Source organism: Carassius carassius, chromosome 32 (genome assembly GCF_963082965.1).
Source record: "Carassius carassius chromosome 32, fCarCar2.1, whole genome shotgun sequence".
Classification (NCBI taxonomy): Eukaryota; Metazoa; Chordata; class Actinopteri; order Cypriniformes; family Cyprinidae; genus Carassius; species Carassius carassius.
In genome coordinates, this window is record NC_081786.1 from 22,464,378 (window position 1) to 22,484,737 (window position 20,360).

General features: G+C 36.1%; 2 protein-coding genes across 3 annotated transcripts; both read left to right on the forward strand.

The window, feature by feature from the left end:
- The first annotated feature begins 5,476 nt into the window (after nucleotides 1-5,476).
- nt5c1ab (5'-nucleotidase, cytosolic IAb) lies at nucleotides 5,477-11,629 on the forward strand. Of its 2 annotated transcripts, XR_009425065.1 has the most exons (7): nucleotides 5,477-5,646; nucleotides 7,780-7,947; nucleotides 8,128-8,257; nucleotides 9,877-9,999; nucleotides 10,093-10,277; nucleotides 10,418-11,040; nucleotides 11,071-11,629. XR_009425065.1 is itself a non-coding variant. In XM_059520780.1 (6 exons), exons 1-6 carry the CDS (start codon nucleotides 5,560-5,562, stop codon nucleotides 10,784-10,786), a joined length of 1,062 nt encoding a protein of 353 aa, XP_059376763.1. In that variant the 5' UTR covers nucleotides 5,477-5,559; the 3' UTR covers nucleotides 10,787-11,051. The 2 variants fall into 2 exon arrangements, 1 of the variants encoding a protein (XP_059376763.1); XM_059520780.1 differs by lacking the exon at nucleotides 11,071-11,629 and having other exon boundaries at nucleotides 10,418-11,051.
- Nucleotides 11,630-12,003: 374 nt separating this feature from the next.
- LOC132113002 (signal peptide, CUB and EGF-like domain-containing protein 2) lies at nucleotides 12,004-20,093 on the forward strand. Its single transcript, XM_059520781.1, has 9 exons — nucleotides 12,004-12,381; nucleotides 14,114-14,257; nucleotides 14,364-14,502; nucleotides 14,590-14,678; nucleotides 15,121-15,184; nucleotides 18,246-18,334; nucleotides 18,532-18,644; nucleotides 18,814-18,970; nucleotides 19,420-20,093. The coding sequence occupies exons 1-9, from the start codon at nucleotides 12,333-12,335 to the stop codon at nucleotides 19,575-19,577; spliced, it is 1,002 nt and encodes a 333-aa protein (XP_059376764.1). The 5' UTR covers nucleotides 12,004-12,332; the 3' UTR covers nucleotides 19,578-20,093.
- The last annotated feature ends 267 nt before the right edge of the window (nucleotides 20,094-20,360 follow it).

Genomic DNA, 20,360 nt, shown 5'->3' on the forward strand with positions numbered 1-20,360 from the left:
ATGTCAGTATAATCAGAAAATAAGCTATAGTTAACTGCAAAACATCTGCTTTTGTAACATAGTCACCTTCTAGTAATCAAACAGGCAAGATTTGAAATTGCTATCGATGTAAGCAAGAACTGTGTAAATGCACTTTTGCGGTCGAGATCGTCTGAAATTGAGCACATGATATTGTGCTTCAAAACAGCTTTGCCCAAAACACTTCATATGAAATGTAATATTACAAACACTACTGGCTGGCATAAAATGCACTTTGTATAGCAAATAGAGGAGAATTTAAGAATGAGCTATAGCTGGCAAGCAATGCTACATTTGATGATTCTTCAAGTGTAATGATCTCAAGTCATTTTACAGTAATATTAAACCTGATTTCAGATGTTAACTACAAACAAAATTGTTTCTGAGATCTTACATAAGTGTTTAAACATTCTCTGTAGATACTGTTTTCCAACTCTAAAAATCGGATTGACACTGAAATAGTAATTCATCATTTATCATTTGTGTTATTAATCAGTTCCGAACACATTCCTTTTTGCCAAAGTTGTTATTGTAAATCATTGGCATCACTTATAACAGGTTTCTAGTAAGGTAAAGGTCTAATATGTTTGCATGCATCTTGTGAAGCAACATTGATTGATTGATTTGAGTGTGACTGGTTCTAGCAATATTGTAAGATACACACACACTTGAGGCAGTTTGATTTAATACTTTCCCTCTTTCTGTCTCATTCCCTAAATCTCCTCATTCCATCTACTGCTGCATTTACAGGACATTCACAACAGATATAAAGCTTTAAAACATACTGTAACTCTGCAAAGCAAACTGAGATTTTTGTGTTCCAATATATTTGCATCAAACATATTTAAAGGTTTATGTTCATGAATGGCAGGGTACAGTACATTTGGTTTACTTTGGCATAATTTGCAGTTAATTTGATTCTCTCCAGATTTCCTACTTTGACCACAGTTGGTTGTTATAATAAGATTGCTTTGGCTTTGTTCACCTGTAGTCAGCTGACCTGATTCTAGGACCTTCAGTATTGGTATAGAGGTCTACACCTGACACTGACACACTATGCCATTAAAAATACTGCAGATATAGCATTAGGATCACGACTGGGTAGATATGATATAGTGTTGTATACAGATATTCATTGTTATTTAGCGGTACGATCAAGTAGACATTTGCCAAATGGATCAAATCTGTCATTTTTGTGGTTGTTTCCTGTTTTGATATCATGACTGTTCCTCAGGATTGATTGATTGTACATCGACATGATACTGAGGGATTGATTGTATTTTGGTTTGAAGTGAGACCAAATGTCCAACACTTCCTCAGACGGCAGACTCAACTTCCAGCCTGTTGTGTTGATAAGCTCAGTTTCTGATTTGTGCCCTCTTACGATTCTCATTCTTTCTTTTTTTTTGCCTTGTTTTTATGTATTAATTGAAAAAAAAAATTATACAGATGTTTTATTTTACAGAGTACAAAAATAATGAAATTGAATGTGTACAAAATTATTTCTTCTGTATAAAGAGAATCACAATGAGAGAATTTACTCTATTTATTCAAAGCTTGTTCTTATTTTGTAATGGCCGGTTCAGTCTAATAAGATGTAAAGAAAAACTTTACGAAGTCTACAAAGTATTTATGTCATGCAATGAAAGTAATAAAGTTTTCTTTACAGAAACTGGACCTCTCTGCAATTTCTTGTTCTGAGTACAAATGGTGTCAAGATACATTATCTTATTCTGCAATATAGAGTACACCTTGAGATCACTTCCCCAATTTTTGTTGGACTATATGCTGAAATCATTATTGAGCTTTCATTAATGCACAGTGTTAGATTACAAGTTACCCTGTTTAAAATGTAATGAGTAGTGTAACTATTTCAGTTACTTTATTAATGTAACTTATTACTTTTTGATTAGTTTTCTAAATTTCTAATGAATGTTTTCAACTGTTTCAAACATTTAAACAGGCAAGGTAAACCTTACGGGCTTTAAAAATCCTTCTTTGCTTGAATTAAGGTTAAGTACGAAAAAAAGATGGAATTCAGTAGGATTTTCAACATCCTTGAATGATCCAGAGTCCTTTTAAAAATCTAATGAGTTTCCATATCTGTGCAACCAAAATTTTAACTTGTGTGTGTGTATACATATATATATATATATATATATATATATATATATATATATACACACACACACACAAACACACACACACACACACACACACACACACAGTACAGACCCAAAGTTTGTAAACATTAATATTTTTAATGTTTTTGAAATAAGTTTCTTCTGCTCATCAAGCCTGCGTTTATTTGATCAAAAATACAGAAAAAACAGTAATATTGTGAAATATTATAACAACTTAAAATAATAGTTTTCTATTTGAATATATTTTACAAAAGTAATTTATTCCTGTGATGCAATGCTGTATTTTCAGCATCATTACTCCAGCCTTCAGAGTCACATGTAACATCCAGTCTATCACATGATCATTTAGAAATCATTCTAATATTCTGATTTATTATGAGTGTTGGAAACAGTTCTGCTGTCTAATATATTTGATCAATAAAAGGTTAAAAAGAACTGCATTTATTCAAAATAAAAAATGTAATAATATATATTCTAATAATATATTTTCTTTACTATTACTTTTTATCAATTTAACACATCCTTGCTGAATAAAAGTATTGATTTTATTTAAAAAGAAAAAAATTACTGACCAGTAGTGTATATTGTTATTACAAAATATTTATATTTTAAAAACATAGCTTCTTTTTTTTTTTTTTACTTTTTATTCATCAAAGTATCCTAAAAAAGTATCACATGTTCTGAAACAATATTAAGCAGCAGAACTGTTTCCAACTTTGATACTGAATCATCATATTAGAATGATTTCTAAAGGATCATGTGATAATGATCCTCAAAATTCAGCTTTGCATCACAGAAATAAATGATCATTTAAAGTATAATACATTTAAAAACAATTATTTTAAATCGTAATAATATATCACAATATTACTGTTTTTTCTATATTTCTGTTCAAATAAATGCAGGCTTGATGAGCAGAAGAAACTTCTTTTAAAAAACATTAAAAATCGTAATGTTTCCAAACTTTTGGTCTGTACTGTGTATATAGATAGATTTGTTTTGCTTCAATTTACATATTTCTATATTTTATTTAGTTACATACTTCTGAAAATCCTGACCTTTCCACAAAAATGTTAAGCAGCGCAACTCTTTACAAAATTGATAATAAATATTTCTTGAGCAGCAAATCAGCATATTAAAATGATTTCTGAAGGAGACTGGAGTAATAATACTGAAAATGCAGCATTACATCACAAGAATAAATTAAGTTATTTTACATTGCAATCATACATCAGAATAAGTCTGTTTTACTGTATTTGAGATTGAATAAATGCAGTGTTGATGAGCGTAAGAGACCATAAGAGATAAGTCTTTCTGACCACATCTGTATAGTAGTGTATGAACTTGTTCATATTCTATTTTTGAGCCTCATGAAAATACAATGCACACAACTCAATATGTATTTGGAGTCATTATATGAGCTGCTCTTGTGCATTAGTGCTGATCATGAAGGGGTTTTCCTCTCTTATAGAGACCTTTCTGAGATGTGCAATTAGCATCAGATTCCCATAGTCCAAAATACATTTCCTCCATTTGTAGAGGCACTATGTACACCCACACTAGTCCCGGAAGCAGCAGATGATGGAGATGTGAATGTCGAACATGCATATCTAAATCAGTGTGTGCTCATCTGATTGCTCTTTGGGTTCTGCTTTGCTTCAGGGCAGGCACGTGCACACATAGACATGAAAGGGGGCTTGAGCACCTGTCCTTTTTATTCCTGGAGAGAAAGTGCCCTTTTTTCTGGGATGAAAAATAATATATATTTCTGTTTGCACACAGCTTCCCTGTCAAACAAATATATTTATTGAAACATAGTATCTAAATATCAGGTCAGGAGTTCTGAAGCGCTCCCTCTCCCTCTCCCCCGATTGTTAAACCCGATTGTATTGCTTCCGCTAAAGAAAATAGTCTGCTCCGCCTCTACGGTTAGAATCCTGTGAGTCCATAGCAACGCTCTGTTTTTCATGGCAACCGTCTGTTATGCTCCGCACAGCGGTCTGTTGGTTATAACAGACCGCATTCTACATTGGAATTCAACCAAGTCATGTAATAAAATAAGTTAATAAAATAAGCATATATCACCACCAGGTGATATGCTTTAGTTATTTTGTTTATCCTATTTACATGCATTTCCCTGTCAATTAGATGCAAATGTGCGCATTTTAACTAGTTGACGCCTAATTTGCATACAGAACGTCCCCAGTTATTGACTTACATCATGAGTCTTTCCCCCTGAAATGAAGAAATCTAAATTGGTGAATTTAGAAGAAATCTACAGATGCAAACAGATGGAGGATACACTCTAAAAAATGTAGTAAATCTGAGTAACTGCATCTGGTACATTAATAAATAAAACTGAGTAGAAATAAGTTAACATTAAACTTTAAAAATAACAATATTTATAAATTAACTATTTAAGTAATTTAACTTTTTTTTTATTTCCTCGAAACCTTTATAAAATAGTATTCCATACCACCACAAATACATACATGACATTGGCTTTTATTGAATTTTTACTCAATTATTTTGGTAAGTTTAATTTTAAAGTGTTATGTATTCTGATAACACCAAAATAATTAAAACGATGTAGTGCCTTGTGCAAAAATAAACAAATTATTAGTAAAACACGCCCCTCTGTTTGATGCAGTTATTTAGGTTATTCTAAATATGAAGAGTTCAGATGAAAAATCCTCTAAGTGCCATCTGAAATTTCCTTCAATAATGATCATTCTTATCAAGCTTGTATGTTTATGTTCACTTATTTCACATTACTGGCAATGGAAATTACCTATTAATTGTCATTTAAGTTAAATTACTGAACTTAAATACGAGCTTGAAAAAAAAAAGCTCATAAGAAAATTTCAGATGGCACTTAGAGGCTTTTGCATCTGAACTCTTCATATACTTGAAACTAGTAGCATAGAAAATGTTTTGTGGAACATGCACATTGTGGAATGGTTTCCTTTGCTGCTCTATAAACCTAGTGAATACTAAGGAGACCATGGTTTCTGTGAACTGATTATTTTGTAGACATCTTTTCAAAAAATGAAACAATTGCGTGAGTTTGAGGAAGATAAAATTAATTAACTTTTTAAATTATTTTTTTTTTAAAGGAAGTCAGAGTTGCGTTAATATATATATATATATATATATATATATATATATATATATATATATATATATATATATATATATATATACTTTTTTTTGTTTAAAAAAAAAAAAAAAACCTAATTATGAGAAGTGCCCTTTATTTCACTTGAGCCCCTGCCCCTCAAAATGTCTGTGCACGTCCCTGCTTCAGTGGATGTGTCTGCCTATACCAGTCAGTGTGTGTGTGAGAGGGTCATACAGAGCAAGGCTCTTCTGAGCATCAGTCTCTCAGCTGTTGATCATGAATAAACCACTAATGAAAGAGATGCACACTTTTGGGGAGCAGGAGACCAGTAACCAGTCGAGTCCCAGCAAGAAACCTACACCGGTGAGTCTATAGCCAAGTTCCTTGTAATATAGCGACATACAGTAGCTATCGGTTGTGAGTGAAAGCATTGAAGCTTGTGCTGAGCGCACCAGAGGTGTCTGCATTTGATAAGGGCTTTAAAAATACCCGCACCTCCTGCAGCGAGACACTGAGCAGACGCGATGACGCGAGCGTTTAGCTGCAGTGATGCTGCGGAGGAATTAACCTGTATTCAACAGCGGATCAGCAAACAGAATAACAAGGCAGCTTACAGAAGACGACAATGGACAGTGATAAAACCGCAGCGCAGACTTTGGGATGAGCGATTGAACGTTTATAGAAAAAAACGACATGAAGACGGAAGCACATGGGTAGCGATATTCAATTTGGAATGTAATATGCAAAATGACAATGCAATATGTAAAATGGCAATGCATTTCTGTATTTACATTTTCATTTTCCAATACATTTGTGCAACGTTTGGTGCAAAATGAAAATGAAAATTAAATTACATCATTTTCATTTGCCATTTTATACACCAGTTTTAATATGTAAAAAGAAAACTAATTTTAATGCTTTATAAGTAGCAAAATTAAAATGTATTACAGAAATTATTAGATATGTATAACATGTTCAAGCAAAAACTGTGGCAAAATTATCATTTAAATGCTATTTTTCTTAAATGCATTAACACTCAGTCAAGACACTTACGATTGCATTTTCATTCAGTGTCCCGCAATGAATGTAGCAAAATTCAATGTGCACATTGAAAATGCATTCCGAGCCGATCACGTGTCCGCCCCCTCTCGCCTTGTCAATCACTGCGTGAACAAGGCGGGGCTTGCAGAAGGTCAAGAGACTCAAATCTCAAGAAGAGGATTCAAGTGAGAGAACATGGACAAGACCGTTGGTCCGTGTACCTTTTGATCATTTCGGTTTATGGCTTCAATATTTCATTCGCACTTGTGGGCGGGGCTGAAACGCTGCTTTCATCTGATTGGTCGAATCGCTCCACAGGAGCAGGAAGCTTGGTGAGAAGGAGACAACTGTTGGTGCGATTATTCAGAAATGGTAGAAATACAGAATAGGCATCAATTGACCTCGGTCTGGAGCTCTGTTCAAGATCTCACCTCTCGGGGAAAGGATGATCATAAGAAAGGTGCGGGATCAGTCCTGAACTACACAGGAGGAGCTTGTTACTGATCTTAAGGCAGTTGGGACACAGTCACTAAGCAAAACATTGGTAACACACTATGGACTGAAATTCCCCTGCTCAAGAAGGCACATGTACAGACCCGTTTAAAGTTTGCCAGTGAACAGCTAAATGATTCAGAGAAGGCTTGGGAGAAAATGCTGTGGTCAGATGAGACCAAAATTGAGCTCTTTGGCATTAACTCGACTCGCCGTGTTTGGAGGGAGAGAAATGCTGACTATGACCCCAAGAACACCATCCCTACAGTCGAGCACGGAGGTGGAAACATTGTGCTTTGGGGCTGTTTTTCTGCTAAGGGTACAGGACGACTTCACAGCATTGAGGGGCAAATGAGGACGGGGCCATGTACTGTAAAGTCTTGGACGAGAACCTCCTTGAGAGTGTCCCAGCCAGTCTCCAGACCTCAGTCCTATAGAAAATCTGTGGAGGGAGCAGAAACTTCGAGTTGCCAAACGACAGCCAAGAAATAAAGGATTAGTAGAGAATCTGTAGAGGAATGGATCAAAATCCCTCCTGAGATGTGTGCAAACCTGGTGACCAACTAAAAAAAAAGTTTTACCTCTGCGCTTGCCAACAAGGATTTCTGCACGAAGTACTAAGTCGTGTTTTGCCTGGGGATCAAATACATATTTCACTCACTTAAATGCACATCAATTTCTAACCTTTATATAATGTTGTTTGGTTTTTATATAATGTTCTAAAATTTTGTTTGGTTGGTATTCTGTCTATCTGTTAAAACAAATCTACCATAAAAATTACAGACCCATTTCTTTGTAAGTAGACAAACTAACAAAATCAGCTGGGGATCAAATATTTTCCCCACTGTATCTTTCTGTCTGTCTGTCTTTTTGTTGCAAAATGTGAAATATATTTGATATAACACTCAAATAGTAACCAAAATTATATGGCCTATACCTCCAGTATGTAATATATTTATTCAGCCAAAGCCTCAGAATGCCATCACCATCGCCGTGTCCTCCCGTGCTCTCTTCAATATGGATCGAGAGCAGGACATTTATGAGCAGCAGGGAATGGAGGATTACCTGAAATATCAGATCCAACATGAGATCGAGCCATTTGCACCCGGACCTGCATTGCCCTTCATTAAGGTCAAACCTGTTCTATTGTATTCACACACATCAGTAATTAGCAATGATATCATTAATACGAATAATAATTAGAAAAAGTTTACAAACATCTCAACTTAAGGGAAGAAAATATTAATTTCTGTCATCCAGTTATCCAAGCTATGGATATAGAGGGAAATGTTCTTTTTCTGTGTTGTGTAGGCAGTGGAGGCAGTGAACACTCGACTCAGGGAGCTTTATCCAGACAGTGAAGAGCTCTTTGATGTGGTTCTGATGACCAGCAATCATGCTCATGTGGGACTTCGGCTCATAAATTCAATTAACCATTACCGTAAGTCAAAATATATCAGTATTTATCATCTAATTAGTCTTAATGCAGATTTCTTTCTTTCTGGTAAAAATGTGTATTAAGATACAGCATATCTGACAAAATCATTAATGGAATGTAGAGTAAGGGTTTATATATATAACAATGGCACAATGGGGTGTAATTCTACTGGGTACAATAATGGTATTTATATATTTATTTATATATATATACACATGCGTCGCTTTTGCCGCTGTCAGTAACAACTCAACGTGGCCGGAGAGAGTGTGTGAAACACGCATAATCGGCTCGGTAATAATTCAAATACAGTGAACAACACTTAATATACTCTCCTGGCTTCAGACTCTGAGTACTACTACAACAACACGGTCAGAATCAGATTACTCACTGACTGACACGTCCCCACCAAGCCTGAATGATATCTTTGCAGGTCAGACGCAAGCTAATGAAGTAATGCAGTAGCTCTTTCAGGTAGGGTGACCAGACGTCCCGAAAAATTTGGGACAGTCCCGAAATCTAAACTGTTGTCCCGAATCTGGCTCTAATTGTCCCGAAAGTTATTGTCTGATAAACATTAAAAACTGTCTGCAGAGGTTGAGTCGTCCTGCAACCAGCCCCCGCCGGCTGCTCATCAGCAGCAGCAACTTTTTTCTAAGTTCTAAAGAAAAAACGTAAGTGGCTAGGCACGAATTTAGATATTCATTTATCTAATTAATCTATATGCACAAAGATAATACGACCTTTTTGTCCCCTTTTTGTTTTAAAGCTTGATGAAGAGAGCGCAAGTTGCTGCAGCTGCGAGGAGGACAGTGATGCTCGCTGCACTGTGTACAAAAAATAAGTTTAAGCTCATTAGCATTAGCGTTACAGAAAGGTCTGATTTACGCACTTTTACAACAGTCATTGTTTTTTTTTCTTTTTACAATGACATTTGAGTTCATGATTTTAATGTTGTTGTTTCTTGTGGCAGACTAAAGAGTAATGACAGACGGTTGATCTTTGAATAAAAATATGTTTAATTAAGGTTTGAAATTCATTATCTTTTATTATAGGCTACGAAGTCTAATATCATAAGCCCCCCATCCCAAGTGTGTACGTCTGCAGACTGCAAGACGGGGGCGTAACTTGAAGTAGGAGGCGTAACTTGAAGTTGTCCAAATCACACAGAACATGCTATAATACAGCACCGGCACCTCTTTTGGGCCACTTAAAGCACTGGTTTAGAGACAGGAAACAGTTTGTAAAGTTGGGGGAATATTCATCTTTGTGCTTGAGCATTGCTTGTGGCATCCCCCAGGGGTCAGTACTGGGTCCAAAGTTATTTCTGCTTTATATAAATGATATCACCAAAGTATAAAAATGTGTAGAATTGAATTTGAAAGAGATATTGCAGACCATCACTTCAGAAATTACTAAATGAAAAATGTGGTTTTGATATAATTTTCATTATACATTAATAAAACTAAATTTATGTTATTTGGGAATTGTAAACAAATACACAAGTCCAAATACAGATAGATGAAGTGGATGTATAAATAATTCACTAATTGAGTTCATTGTAGTTATTAAAAGATATTATAAGATACTATCCTGTGTTGTTGTTTTTTTAATTTTATTTCCAGAGCTATTTATAGAGCGCTTTTGTATGACTGGTGGCAACAGTCTTATTGGGTATCTGAAAGCCTACCATGCCAACCTTTATCTGTCAGCTGATTCAATGAAAGTTAGAGAAGCCATTGAAGAAGGTGAGTGAAGTGGTTTGGGGAATTAATTAACTTTTAATGTTAGAATCATAAATATACAAATTTTGATTCAATATGAAATTCTTTTCTTATTAGGAATTGCAGCAGCAACAGTATTCTCACCTGGAAAAATCACAGAGTTGTCGGAGACTCAGCTGCGAGTGGCCTTCGATGGAGATGCCGTTCTCTTTTCAGATGAGTCAGAGATAATCTACAAAGCCCACGGACTGGACAAGTTCTATGAGCATGAGAAAGCCCATGAAAATAAACCTCTTGATCATGTATGTTCAACAATATACTGTGTTTAAACTCCACTGATGATGTGAATGATTGCTGTAAAACATCTACTGACACTTTTTCACAAGAAAACAGATATTATACATTTGACAACAGTGAATTATTATCTTACTATTTTTCATAGGGACCACTTAAGGGGTTCTTGGAAGCTCTAGGGAAGCTGCAGCAAAAATTCTATGCCAAAGGTCAGCGCCTGGACTGTCCCATCCGCACCTATTTGGTTACAGCTCGCAGTGCAGCCAGTTCAGGCACCCGGGCCCTCAAGACGTTACGCTCCTGGGGTCTGGAGACAGATGAGGCCCTCTTCCTAGCAGGAGCCCCTAAAGGCCCCATGCTGGAAAAGATCAGACCTCATATCTTCTTTGACGATCAAATGTTCCACGTGAAGGGAGCGGCAGAACTTGGGACTGTGGCGGCTCATGTTCCCTATGGAATTGCCCAGAAGAGTCAATCAAAGACAGCGAGGGATGTAAAAAAAGACATGCCAGAGTGAATACTGCTCTCCTCATCCTGAGTGTGAAAGTTTATATAAGGTTTTAAAGGGATGTTTCACCCCAAAATTTAAAATCTCTCATCATTTACTCCTAGATTTACACATCCAACCTGTGTGAGTTTATTTCTTCTGTTCAGCCCAGAAGATATTCAGAAGAAATGTTAGTAACCAAACAGCTGATGGTAGCCATTGACTTTCATAGTATGGAAAAAATAAAAGTACTATGGAAGTCAGTGGCTACCAGCCATTTTTGAGTTTTTTTGTAATTGGTTGGTTTCCAAAAGTAATTAAATAAAGTGTTAAAATAACCAGTGTTGCTTTTCCAGCTTCCAAACATAGGCCAGTTTGTTAGTGGCAGACCCTTTGCACTGAACATCATAGTTTTGAAGTTGTTTACTACATTATATCAAGCCATAAAAAAAGAAAACTAGGCAATAGTTGGTATTATACTGTTGAGTTAAATTGTTACACTTTCTGTTCTAATGTAATAGCAAATGTTATTTATTTTATTATGCCAGAGTCTAGCTAAAGCTAAAATGCACCAAATGCGTGTTGGATATCATAAATATAGCCTTTAGCCATGCACATTTTCAGCTTTTATATTATAATGGTCTGGTTTTGAATCACCATCTCTGTTCTTGTTTACTGTAAAGGGCTTTTTTACACTCTGTATTGAAACCTTTATGTGTGTTAAGACCTACATCAGTTCTTCAGTGTTTAAATCCATCAGTGTTACACATTTACACATTGGTTCATGTGTTTGTGAAATCCTGTGTGTTACTCAGGGCATGCTTAAGTCAGTGTTTTGCACTAATCACCATATTAAACAGTGAATAAACAGTATCTCTCTCTCTCTCTCTCTCTCTCTCTCTCTCTCTCTCTCTCTCTCATTTGAGTGCAAAATATTGAAGTAGTAGGCTAAGTAACAGACTTTCCCAGCTATCTGAAATGGAGCAGATTGGACAGTGAGAGAAAGTAATCCAGCTTTGATAGTTTTGCTATGTTGCTTGAGTAAACTAAGCAAAAGAAATGACCCTGTGGCGAAATGACAGAAATATCACTATTTCTTAACTTCTTCAAATAACCCCTAACGTCAAATTACCATTGTGTGTGTGTGTGTGTGTGTGTGTGTGTGTGTGTGTGTGAACTACATTTACCATAGTGACGCTGAGGTCCTGTCGCCCGTTTTAAGGGCGGGACTTCAGAAATGTCGTCGTCATTTCAGAAACTGTTGGACCTTTAACTGGCGTCGAGCTCGTTAATGTGTCACTCAAGTTAAATAGTTCGCTTAACTTCTGCATCGTGCTCAGTTTAGTTCATGTTTACAGAATGTTTGTAAATGATAGAAACAGCACGGTAACAGTGAATCGTTTCAGTCTTTGTTTAGGAATGTGACTAATCACATGATTAGTGTCATATGACATTGACTAGCCCACGAAAGAGGGAATGAGAGCAGAAATCTTCAACAGTTCACAATAATACACTAAGGATGTCGTCTGTCGTGATGAGTTCAGATGGATAGACAGATGTGGTAAACCGCTGGATCATGGAGCGATTGGGAGTTTGGTCTGTTCTCGCCACCGCTTGTGTTTTGGGTGAGTTTCCGATTCACAGCAGATTAACAGATAAATGTGACTTGACGCAATGTCAAAACGCATTTTAATATTTAACTTTTATCGTTGAACTGATATTTTAAAATACATCAAAATGTCATGATCGTGAAGAAAAAAAGTTAAGGTTTCACCTTTTGAACGGCAGCAACATTTCGCTTCGTGAATGAACCATGTACTGTACATATGTGTGTGTTTATATATATATATATATATATACACTGATTTTTAAAAACACCTAAACACAGTTTATCATATGTAGTCATATGTATGTATAATTGTGTTCAGGTGTTTTTAAAAATCAGTATCCACAATGCAAGTAAGTATTTGTTTGTTTGTTGTTTTTCAATACAGAGACACATTTATTACATCGTTGAGATATTTTACCAACAACATTCCTCCTGATTACTAAGACAGGCCAAAACCTGCAAATCTTTAGATCAAAATCAACAGCACAATATAGCTCTGCTGTTTAGTAAACATAGAGTAGTTGGGTTATTGGCATGTCATACAGTGACAGCAGTGTTCTGTAGACGTTTTTATGTTTATGAACTCTGATTCATTCATTTGTCAAACTACTACTTTATTAACAAGGCAGTAAGAGTAGCTAAACTATTTTCTTAAAAAGCCGTAAAAGCTTGGAGGAGAACAAACAGACACATGGTTTCTAGGTCCCTCACTTGTTCTTAGTATTTCTGGAGTGAAATCGAGTCATATGACCGTCTCCTCAGAACACTTGTATTTCTTCAGCGAGGAGCTTGTGTCGATGTGGGTGACCGGCCTCATGGCTAATGTGATTACATTCACAATAAGGACTCTGTTTGACTTTCTGCTGATTGTTAACATCCATGCGGTGCCATTTACAGTATACACCAACAGACAATAAACACACATACACAATCGAAGGAATGGGAGTATGATTCATGCGATGCTATTACAGTAGACCTTTTTAACAAAACACTCCAAAACCTTTAGCAGTATGTAGGCAAAATAGAGAAATCTTGTTATATTTACTAATAATAATTTAAAAAAACTCCTTTTCGCTTTATAAGACGTCGTTTACAGTTCACATAAGACTAAATTAGGGTCTGGTTCAGTAAAGATGACCATCAAAACAACAGTTTAAAAGATGGGTTTGAAACTGTTGTATATGTGTACTAAGGCTGCATTTATTTGATCAAAAATACAGTAAAAACAGTGATGTTGTATATAAGTTAATTTTTTTGAGCTTGTTCAGTGTCACATGATCCTTCAGAAATCATTTTAAGAGGCTGGTTTGGTGCTTAAGAAATCATTTATTGTTGTTATCAGTGATGAAAATGTTTGTGCTGCTTATTAGTTTTGTGGAAGCTGAGAGGAAAGAGGGAAGAATTAAAAAAATGTTCAAATAAAAAATATTTTGGTTCCATTCTTAGCACTAAATGGCTCACAGGATTTGTTTTTGTTTTTTTGCGCTTTGTTATCCTTTTTTGGTGCTTTAAAGTCACTGTCTGTATTCATTGTATGGAAAATAGAAGCATGAATAGAAGGTTGTTTTTTTGTTGTTGCTTTACATAAGAAATAAGACGAAAATAATTTGGATTTTTGAATCACATGTGGATAATTACACAATGACGGACTGTTTTGGGTGACCAACGCTGTTAAAAGCATAATTATGCTTTAAAGATGACTGTCATATGATTTATTTGAACCTAGTTTGTCCTCTATGGTTGTGTAGGAGTGGTGATGAGTCAGACAACACTCAGTCCTGCTGTGACCATCACCACAGTCAGTGTAAGCTTGAGCACTACAGGGCCCAGCTGCTCCGGCCTCAACACCTCCACCTGCACGGCCTGCGCTCCTGGCTCTTATTATGATAACGGTGGGTGCTTTTTGTGTGTTAAGAATGTGAATTTGGGTTCATTTTGGTTTCATGTTGCCTTAAAAGTTGAAGTTGACTCATGCACTTTCTCTCTCTGTGTTTTCAGAAACTCTGTTGTGCTCCTGCTGTCCCGAGGCAGGCCTGTGTGTGTTACCTGGAGCCTGTCTTCTGTGCGTCCAGGGTTTCTATCAGCCTCTAGCAGGACAGCAGGGCTGTGTGCCCTGTTCATCTGGGTTTTACAGCAAGTGAGAGGAGAAAGTATTACTCTGTTGTATATTTAAAGCATAAGCAATCTTTCTATGCCAAACTTGCTTTAATAATTTTTTCATTAGTGTCACTGGAAGCCCTGTCTGCCAGCCGTGTCCTACTGGGTCCTACAGCAATAACACAGGCTCTGCTTCCTGTACAGCATGTGCACCAGGTAACAAGTGATATGTCATTCATTCATTCAGTTATTTCTTTTTATTTTTATTTTTTGCTTTATGTAAATAAATTGACACATTGAGGGTGAAGAAAAAATATGCAAATACATATTAAAATATATTGTGGGGTAATTAGAATTTGTATTTCTTTTATTTTAATATATATGTGTTTAATATATACGTATGTGTATATATATATATATATATACATATGTATGTATGTATTTGTGTGTGTGTTTGTGTATTATGATATAACACTGGAATCATTAAAATTATTATTTTTCATATAAAAGTATACCTATCCATAAAAATATAAAACTACGTAAGTATTATATACCTTACTTTTATGAGATGTAAAATGTAATCTGAAATATTTTAATAAGCATTTGAAAATAAATAAATAAATTATATATATATGTTTTTTTCTCCTTATTGCTTCAGGTTTCTACACATCTTTGCAAAATTCAACATCCTGTAACCCATGTCCACAAGGCACATCCTGCAAGTAAGTTCCTTTTCTGAACATTGCAACATAAAAACTACATCTCAGGCTTTGAGTAATATGCACTTTTATTTTTATTTGTGTACACTTGTTACATTTTTTTTATGAAGAAATTAAACATTGTATATTTCATAACATTTAGTTATTGTATGTGTGCGCATATATATATATATATATATATATATATATATATATATATATATATATATATATACATACAAACTGCTAATAGGCCAATCACATGGCAGCAGCTCAATGCATTTAGGCCATAGGATTCGCATCATGGATGTGCAGCCGACAAATCTGCAGCAACTTCTTGATGCTATCATGTCAATATCCAACACCTTGTTGAATCTATGCCATGAAGACTTACATTTACAGTTACATTTAGTCATTTAGCAGACGCTTTTATCCAAAGTGACTTACAAATGAGGACAGTGGAAGCAAAAACAACAAAAGAGCAATGATATATAAGTGCTATAACAAGTCTCAGTTAGCTTAAAGGGTTAGTTCACCCAGATAGCAAAATTATGTAATTAATAACTTACCCTCATGTCGTTCCAAACCAGTAAGACCTCCGTTCATCTTCTGAACACAGTTTAAGATATTTTAGATTTAGTCCGAGAGCTCTCAGTCCCTCCATTGAAACACTGTGTACGGTCTACTGTCCATGTCCAGAAAGGTAAGAAAAACATCATCAAAGTAGTCCATGTGACATCAGAGGGTCAGTTAGAATTTGTTGAAGCATCGAAAATACATTTTGGTCTAAAAATAGCAAAAACTATGACTTTATTCAGCATTGTCTTCTCTTCAGTGTCTGTTGTGAGAGAGTTAAAAAAAAAGCAGCTGGATATCCGGTTCGTGAACGAATCATTCAGTTCACCAAATCGAACTGAATAGTTTGAAACGGTTCACGTCTCCAATACGCATTAATCCACAAATGACTTAAGCTGTTAACTTTTTTAATGTGGCTGACACTCCCTCTGAGTTCAAACAAACCAATATCCCGGAGTAATTCATGTACTCACACAGTACACTGACTGAACTGCTGTGAAGAGAGAACTGAAGATGAACTCCGAGCCGAGCCAGATAAGAAGAATCGAGGAGCTGATGTTACTGTGCATGTGTGATTCAGCGTGAAGCAGACTGACACACAGAGCGCATGAACCGAACTGATTCTTTTGGTGATTGATTCTGAACTGATTTTGTGCTAATGTTATGAGCGCGGGTAAACCGAAGGCTTGAATCAAGGGCAATCATCGCAAATGACGCCATTATACGTCAAGTGCAAAAGAACCGGTGAACCGTTTTCTTCAACCGGTTTATTGAATCGAACTGTCCGAAAGAAGTACTGGTGATCCGAAAACCGATGCCACCGGTTCTTGACTCGTGAACGAGTCAGTCTTTTGTTCATTATCTGGCTCGGCTCGGAGTTCATCTTCAGTTCTCTCTTCACAGCAGTTCAGTCAGTGTGCTGTTTGAGTGCATGCATTACTCCGGGATATTGGTTTGTTTGAACTCAGAGGGAGTGTCAGCCACATTAAAAAAGTTAACAGCTTAAGTCATTTGTGGATTAATGCGTATTGGAGACGTGGATCCAGACTGTTTTGTTTTGAACTCTCTCTCACAACAGACACGAAAGAGAAGACAATGCTGAATAAAGTCGTCGTTTTTGCTATTTTTGGACCAAAATGTATTTTCGATGCTTCAACAAATTCTAACTGACCCTCTGATGTCACATGGACTACTTTGATGATGTTTTTCGTACCTTTCTGGACATGGACAGTAGACCGTACACACAGCTTCAATGGAGGGACTGAGAGCTCTCGGACTAAATCTAAAATATCTAAAACTGTGTTCAAAAATAAACGGAGGTCTTACGGGTTTGGAACAACATGAGGGTAAGTTATTAATGACATAATTTTGCAATCTGGGTGAACTAACCCTTTAACACAGTACATGTAGCAAGGGCTTTTAAATAATATAATAAAATAAAACCGATAGAATCGAAAAAGAATAGAGCAAGCTAGTGTTAGAGGTCTTTTTTATTTATAATTGTATAATAAATAAAAAGAAAATAGAATACAAAAATATTAGAAATGTAGTTAGATTTTATTTTTATTTTTAAAGAATAGAATTAGAATAGTGAGTGTTAAAGTTAGAGGGTCAAATAAAGATGGAAGAGATGGGTATTAAGCCGATTCTTGAAGATGGCTAAGGACTCAGCTGCTCAGATTGCACTTGCAGAACGCAAGCTTCTAGAGGGCACATAAGTCTGAAGTAACAAATTTAGGTAAATGGGTGCAGAGCCAGTGTTAGTTTTGTAGGCAAACATCAATGCCTTGAATTTTATGCGAGCATCTATTGGAAGTCAGTGCAAATTGATAAACAGAAGTGTGACATGTATTCTTTTCGGCTCATTAAAAATTCATCTTGCTGCCGCTGTTCTGGATTAATTTTAAAGGTTTGATAGAATTGGCTGGAAGACCTGCCAAGAGGGCATTGCAATAGTCCAGCCACAGAACAAGAGCTTGAACAAGGAGTTGTGCAGCATGTTCAGAAAGAAAGGGCTTGATCTTCTTGATGTTGAATAAAGCAAATCTGCAGGATCGGACAGTTTTAGCAATGTGGTCTGAGAAAGTCAGCTGATCATCAATCATAACTCCAAGGTTTCTGGCTGTTTTTGAAGGAGTTATGGTTGCTGTGCCTAACTTGATAATGAAGACTTAAGGCAATTCTGAAGGCAAAAGGGGGTCCAACCCGGTACTAGCAAGGTGTTCCTAATAAAGTGGCCATTGAGTGTATGTGTGTGTGTGTGTGTGTGTGTGTATATATATATATGTATATATGTATGTATGTATATGTGTGTGTATGTTTATGTAGATTTAGTTTTGATGCAGTTTTGGAAAGGTTAAATTATATGGCTATTAATAAGCCACCTCTTTTTATACACTTGATGAAGTTCTCTTTGTTGACTTGTTAAATTTTAATGCTGTGCTTTGTATTCCTAGTATGTCAGTGGTCAGAATTTGTTGTCAAAGAGTTTTCTTTGTTCATTTGCTAGTTCCTCCAGCTGTACTCAGTGCCAGGTCTGTCCCGCAGGCTCAGAGGCTCTACAGACCGCTTCCAAAGAATGTACGCCTTGTCGCCCAGGTATCTTCTTCTTTTAGCCACATTGCTTACTCAAATTATATGAAAATCCAAGCTAATCAAATGTAGTTTTGTGATATAATCTCTGGAGACAGATAAATCCCAGTTACTCAGAAATATGATAGACATGATAAAATTGATCATATCAGCGTGATACAAGTTCAGTTCAGTGATACAAGTTTTTTTTTTTTTTTGGACAGGAATGCACAAGCCTTTCAAACAAACCAAGTGTCAGATCTGCCACAGTGGTTTTTATCAGATCCACTGGGGCCAAGAGAACTGTGACCTGTGTCCTGAAAACCACTACTGCCCAGTGAGTGATTAGTTCCTCTAAGCGCACACACACACATACACTCAGACAGTCTTTACTGTTAACACTGGACTTTGTGGTTTACTCTTTCTACATGCAATTTTATACTGTAGGTTTTTTTAATACTTCCTTGTTTATCCAAGAAAATAAATGTTCCTCTGTCTGTCTGTAGAGTCCTGATGTAAATCCGATCCTGTGTCCCACTGATGCGTTCTGTCCTGAGGGCAGCACGACTCCTGGTTACTGCATGGAGACCTTCTTCAGAAAGGCAGGGGAGACGTGTGAACTTGCTCCTGTTACCATTGCACTGCTTGTTATTGGAGGAGGAGGTATAAATGTTTACATCACACACCAAAATTAGAAAAACTTCAAGTTTCACAGATAAAAGTCTTTTTGCTAAGCTACTCCTCTTTATATACACACATCAGCAACATTTCGGCAGAATTTCAACAGCCACTGTGAAAAATCTGTGGTGTATATTGTCAATAGTGTAGCGATGGATAAAGCACAGTTCACACAGAAATCACTTTTAAACCAAGCAGCTTTTTGCTCGTCAATGAGTCCATGATTAACCGTTATGAAATCTGTTGGGAAATCTTTTGCTCTCATCATGCAAAATTACAGATCAAGAGTCCCTCAAACATTTGCTGAACAGTGGTGAACATACTCGGTCACACAAGCTGAAATTATTAAGTCGATCAGTATTAGATTTTAAGATTGATTTATGGTGGGGCTTAGCAAAAGATCAGTTGTCACTCTCTTAAATTCTCCTCCGCAGTGGGTCTTCTCTTCATCATCGTTTTGGTTCTGCGGAAGAGAAGAGATAATGACAGCGAGCTTTCCCTTGCTCGGACGCCCCTCCTGCGAAAAGACCACCCACCTGGCCACTTCTATGGGATCCCTTGTGATGCAGAGCCTGTTTATGCAGGCTGGTGACATTACCAAGTACACTGACCTGTTTTCAACTGCACAGACTTTGTTTGAAAGTTTCTATTTAGAACTTTATATTGGTAAGATACTATTAAATATTAAAAGAATGAAGAGACTTTTCTGCATTCCATTTTTAAAACCTGTTTACTACTGACCATGTTGTGGAGTTACGTCTCTTCTGATTCTGACTGCTTTTGGAGTCTGGAAATTATGATAAACCATTTGTTTTTGGGAGGGGGGTGGGTTGTGCACCAGATATGTTAAGCCATGGTACTGAAAGGATTTTGGACTAAATTGCTGGATTATGCTTCTTTTGTTCACAGATGTTTACTTTTTTTTTTTTTTTTTGGTACCACTGTTTGTTTACCTAGGGTCCTCAAGGTACATTGTATTATATTAATTAGCAGTATATCTTGTATTTAACATCTGATGTCACATTAGGCTACTTTTAAAACAAAATATTAAGGAAATTTTTCTAAAGTTGTACTGGAATAAACATCTTTTCACAACTTTGATATAAAAGTGTGATGTCTTGTTTATGCAGGTTTAATGGGCCATTCCTGAAACTTCCCTTCGGGAATTCCCAACATGTACTTTTAATATCTGAAATGCCATATGACATCATGTTACTGGTAATAGAGAAAATATCAAAGACACTTTTATAAAAACAGGAACATCATAAGGCACAATAGGTATATACAGTACACGTATATACCTATATAAAATGTGTAAAAACAAATGATTTTTAAGTAGACAATCTGCCATCGTCAGCAGTTTGTCCTGGATATG

Excerpts from the sequence above, each read along its gene's own strand:
- nt5c1ab (XM_059520780.1), top strand. The coding sequence starts at position 5,560 with ATGAATAAACCACTAATGAAAGAGATGCACACTTTTGGGGAGCAGGAG. Across the intron at positions 5,647-7,779 it reads CCAGCAAGAAACCTACACCG|CCAAAGCCTCAGAATGCCAT; the intron begins GTGAGTCTATAG and ends ATATTTATTCAG. Across the intron at positions 10,278-10,417 it reads AAAATAAACCTCTTGATCAT|GGACCACTTAAGGGGTTCTT; the intron begins GTATGTTCAACA and ends TATTTTTCATAG.
- LOC132113002 (XM_059520781.1), top strand. The coding sequence starts at position 12,333 with ATGGAGCGATTGGGAGTTTGGTCTGTTCTCGCCACCGCTTGTGTTTTG. Across the intron at positions 15,185-18,245 it reads CCACAAGGCACATCCTGCAA|TTCCTCCAGCTGTACTCAGT; the intron begins GTAAGTTCCTTT and ends TTCATTTGCTAG. Across the intron at positions 18,645-18,813 it reads CTGAAAACCACTACTGCCCA|AGTCCTGATGTAAATCCGAT; the intron begins GTGAGTGATTAG and ends GTCTGTCTGTAG.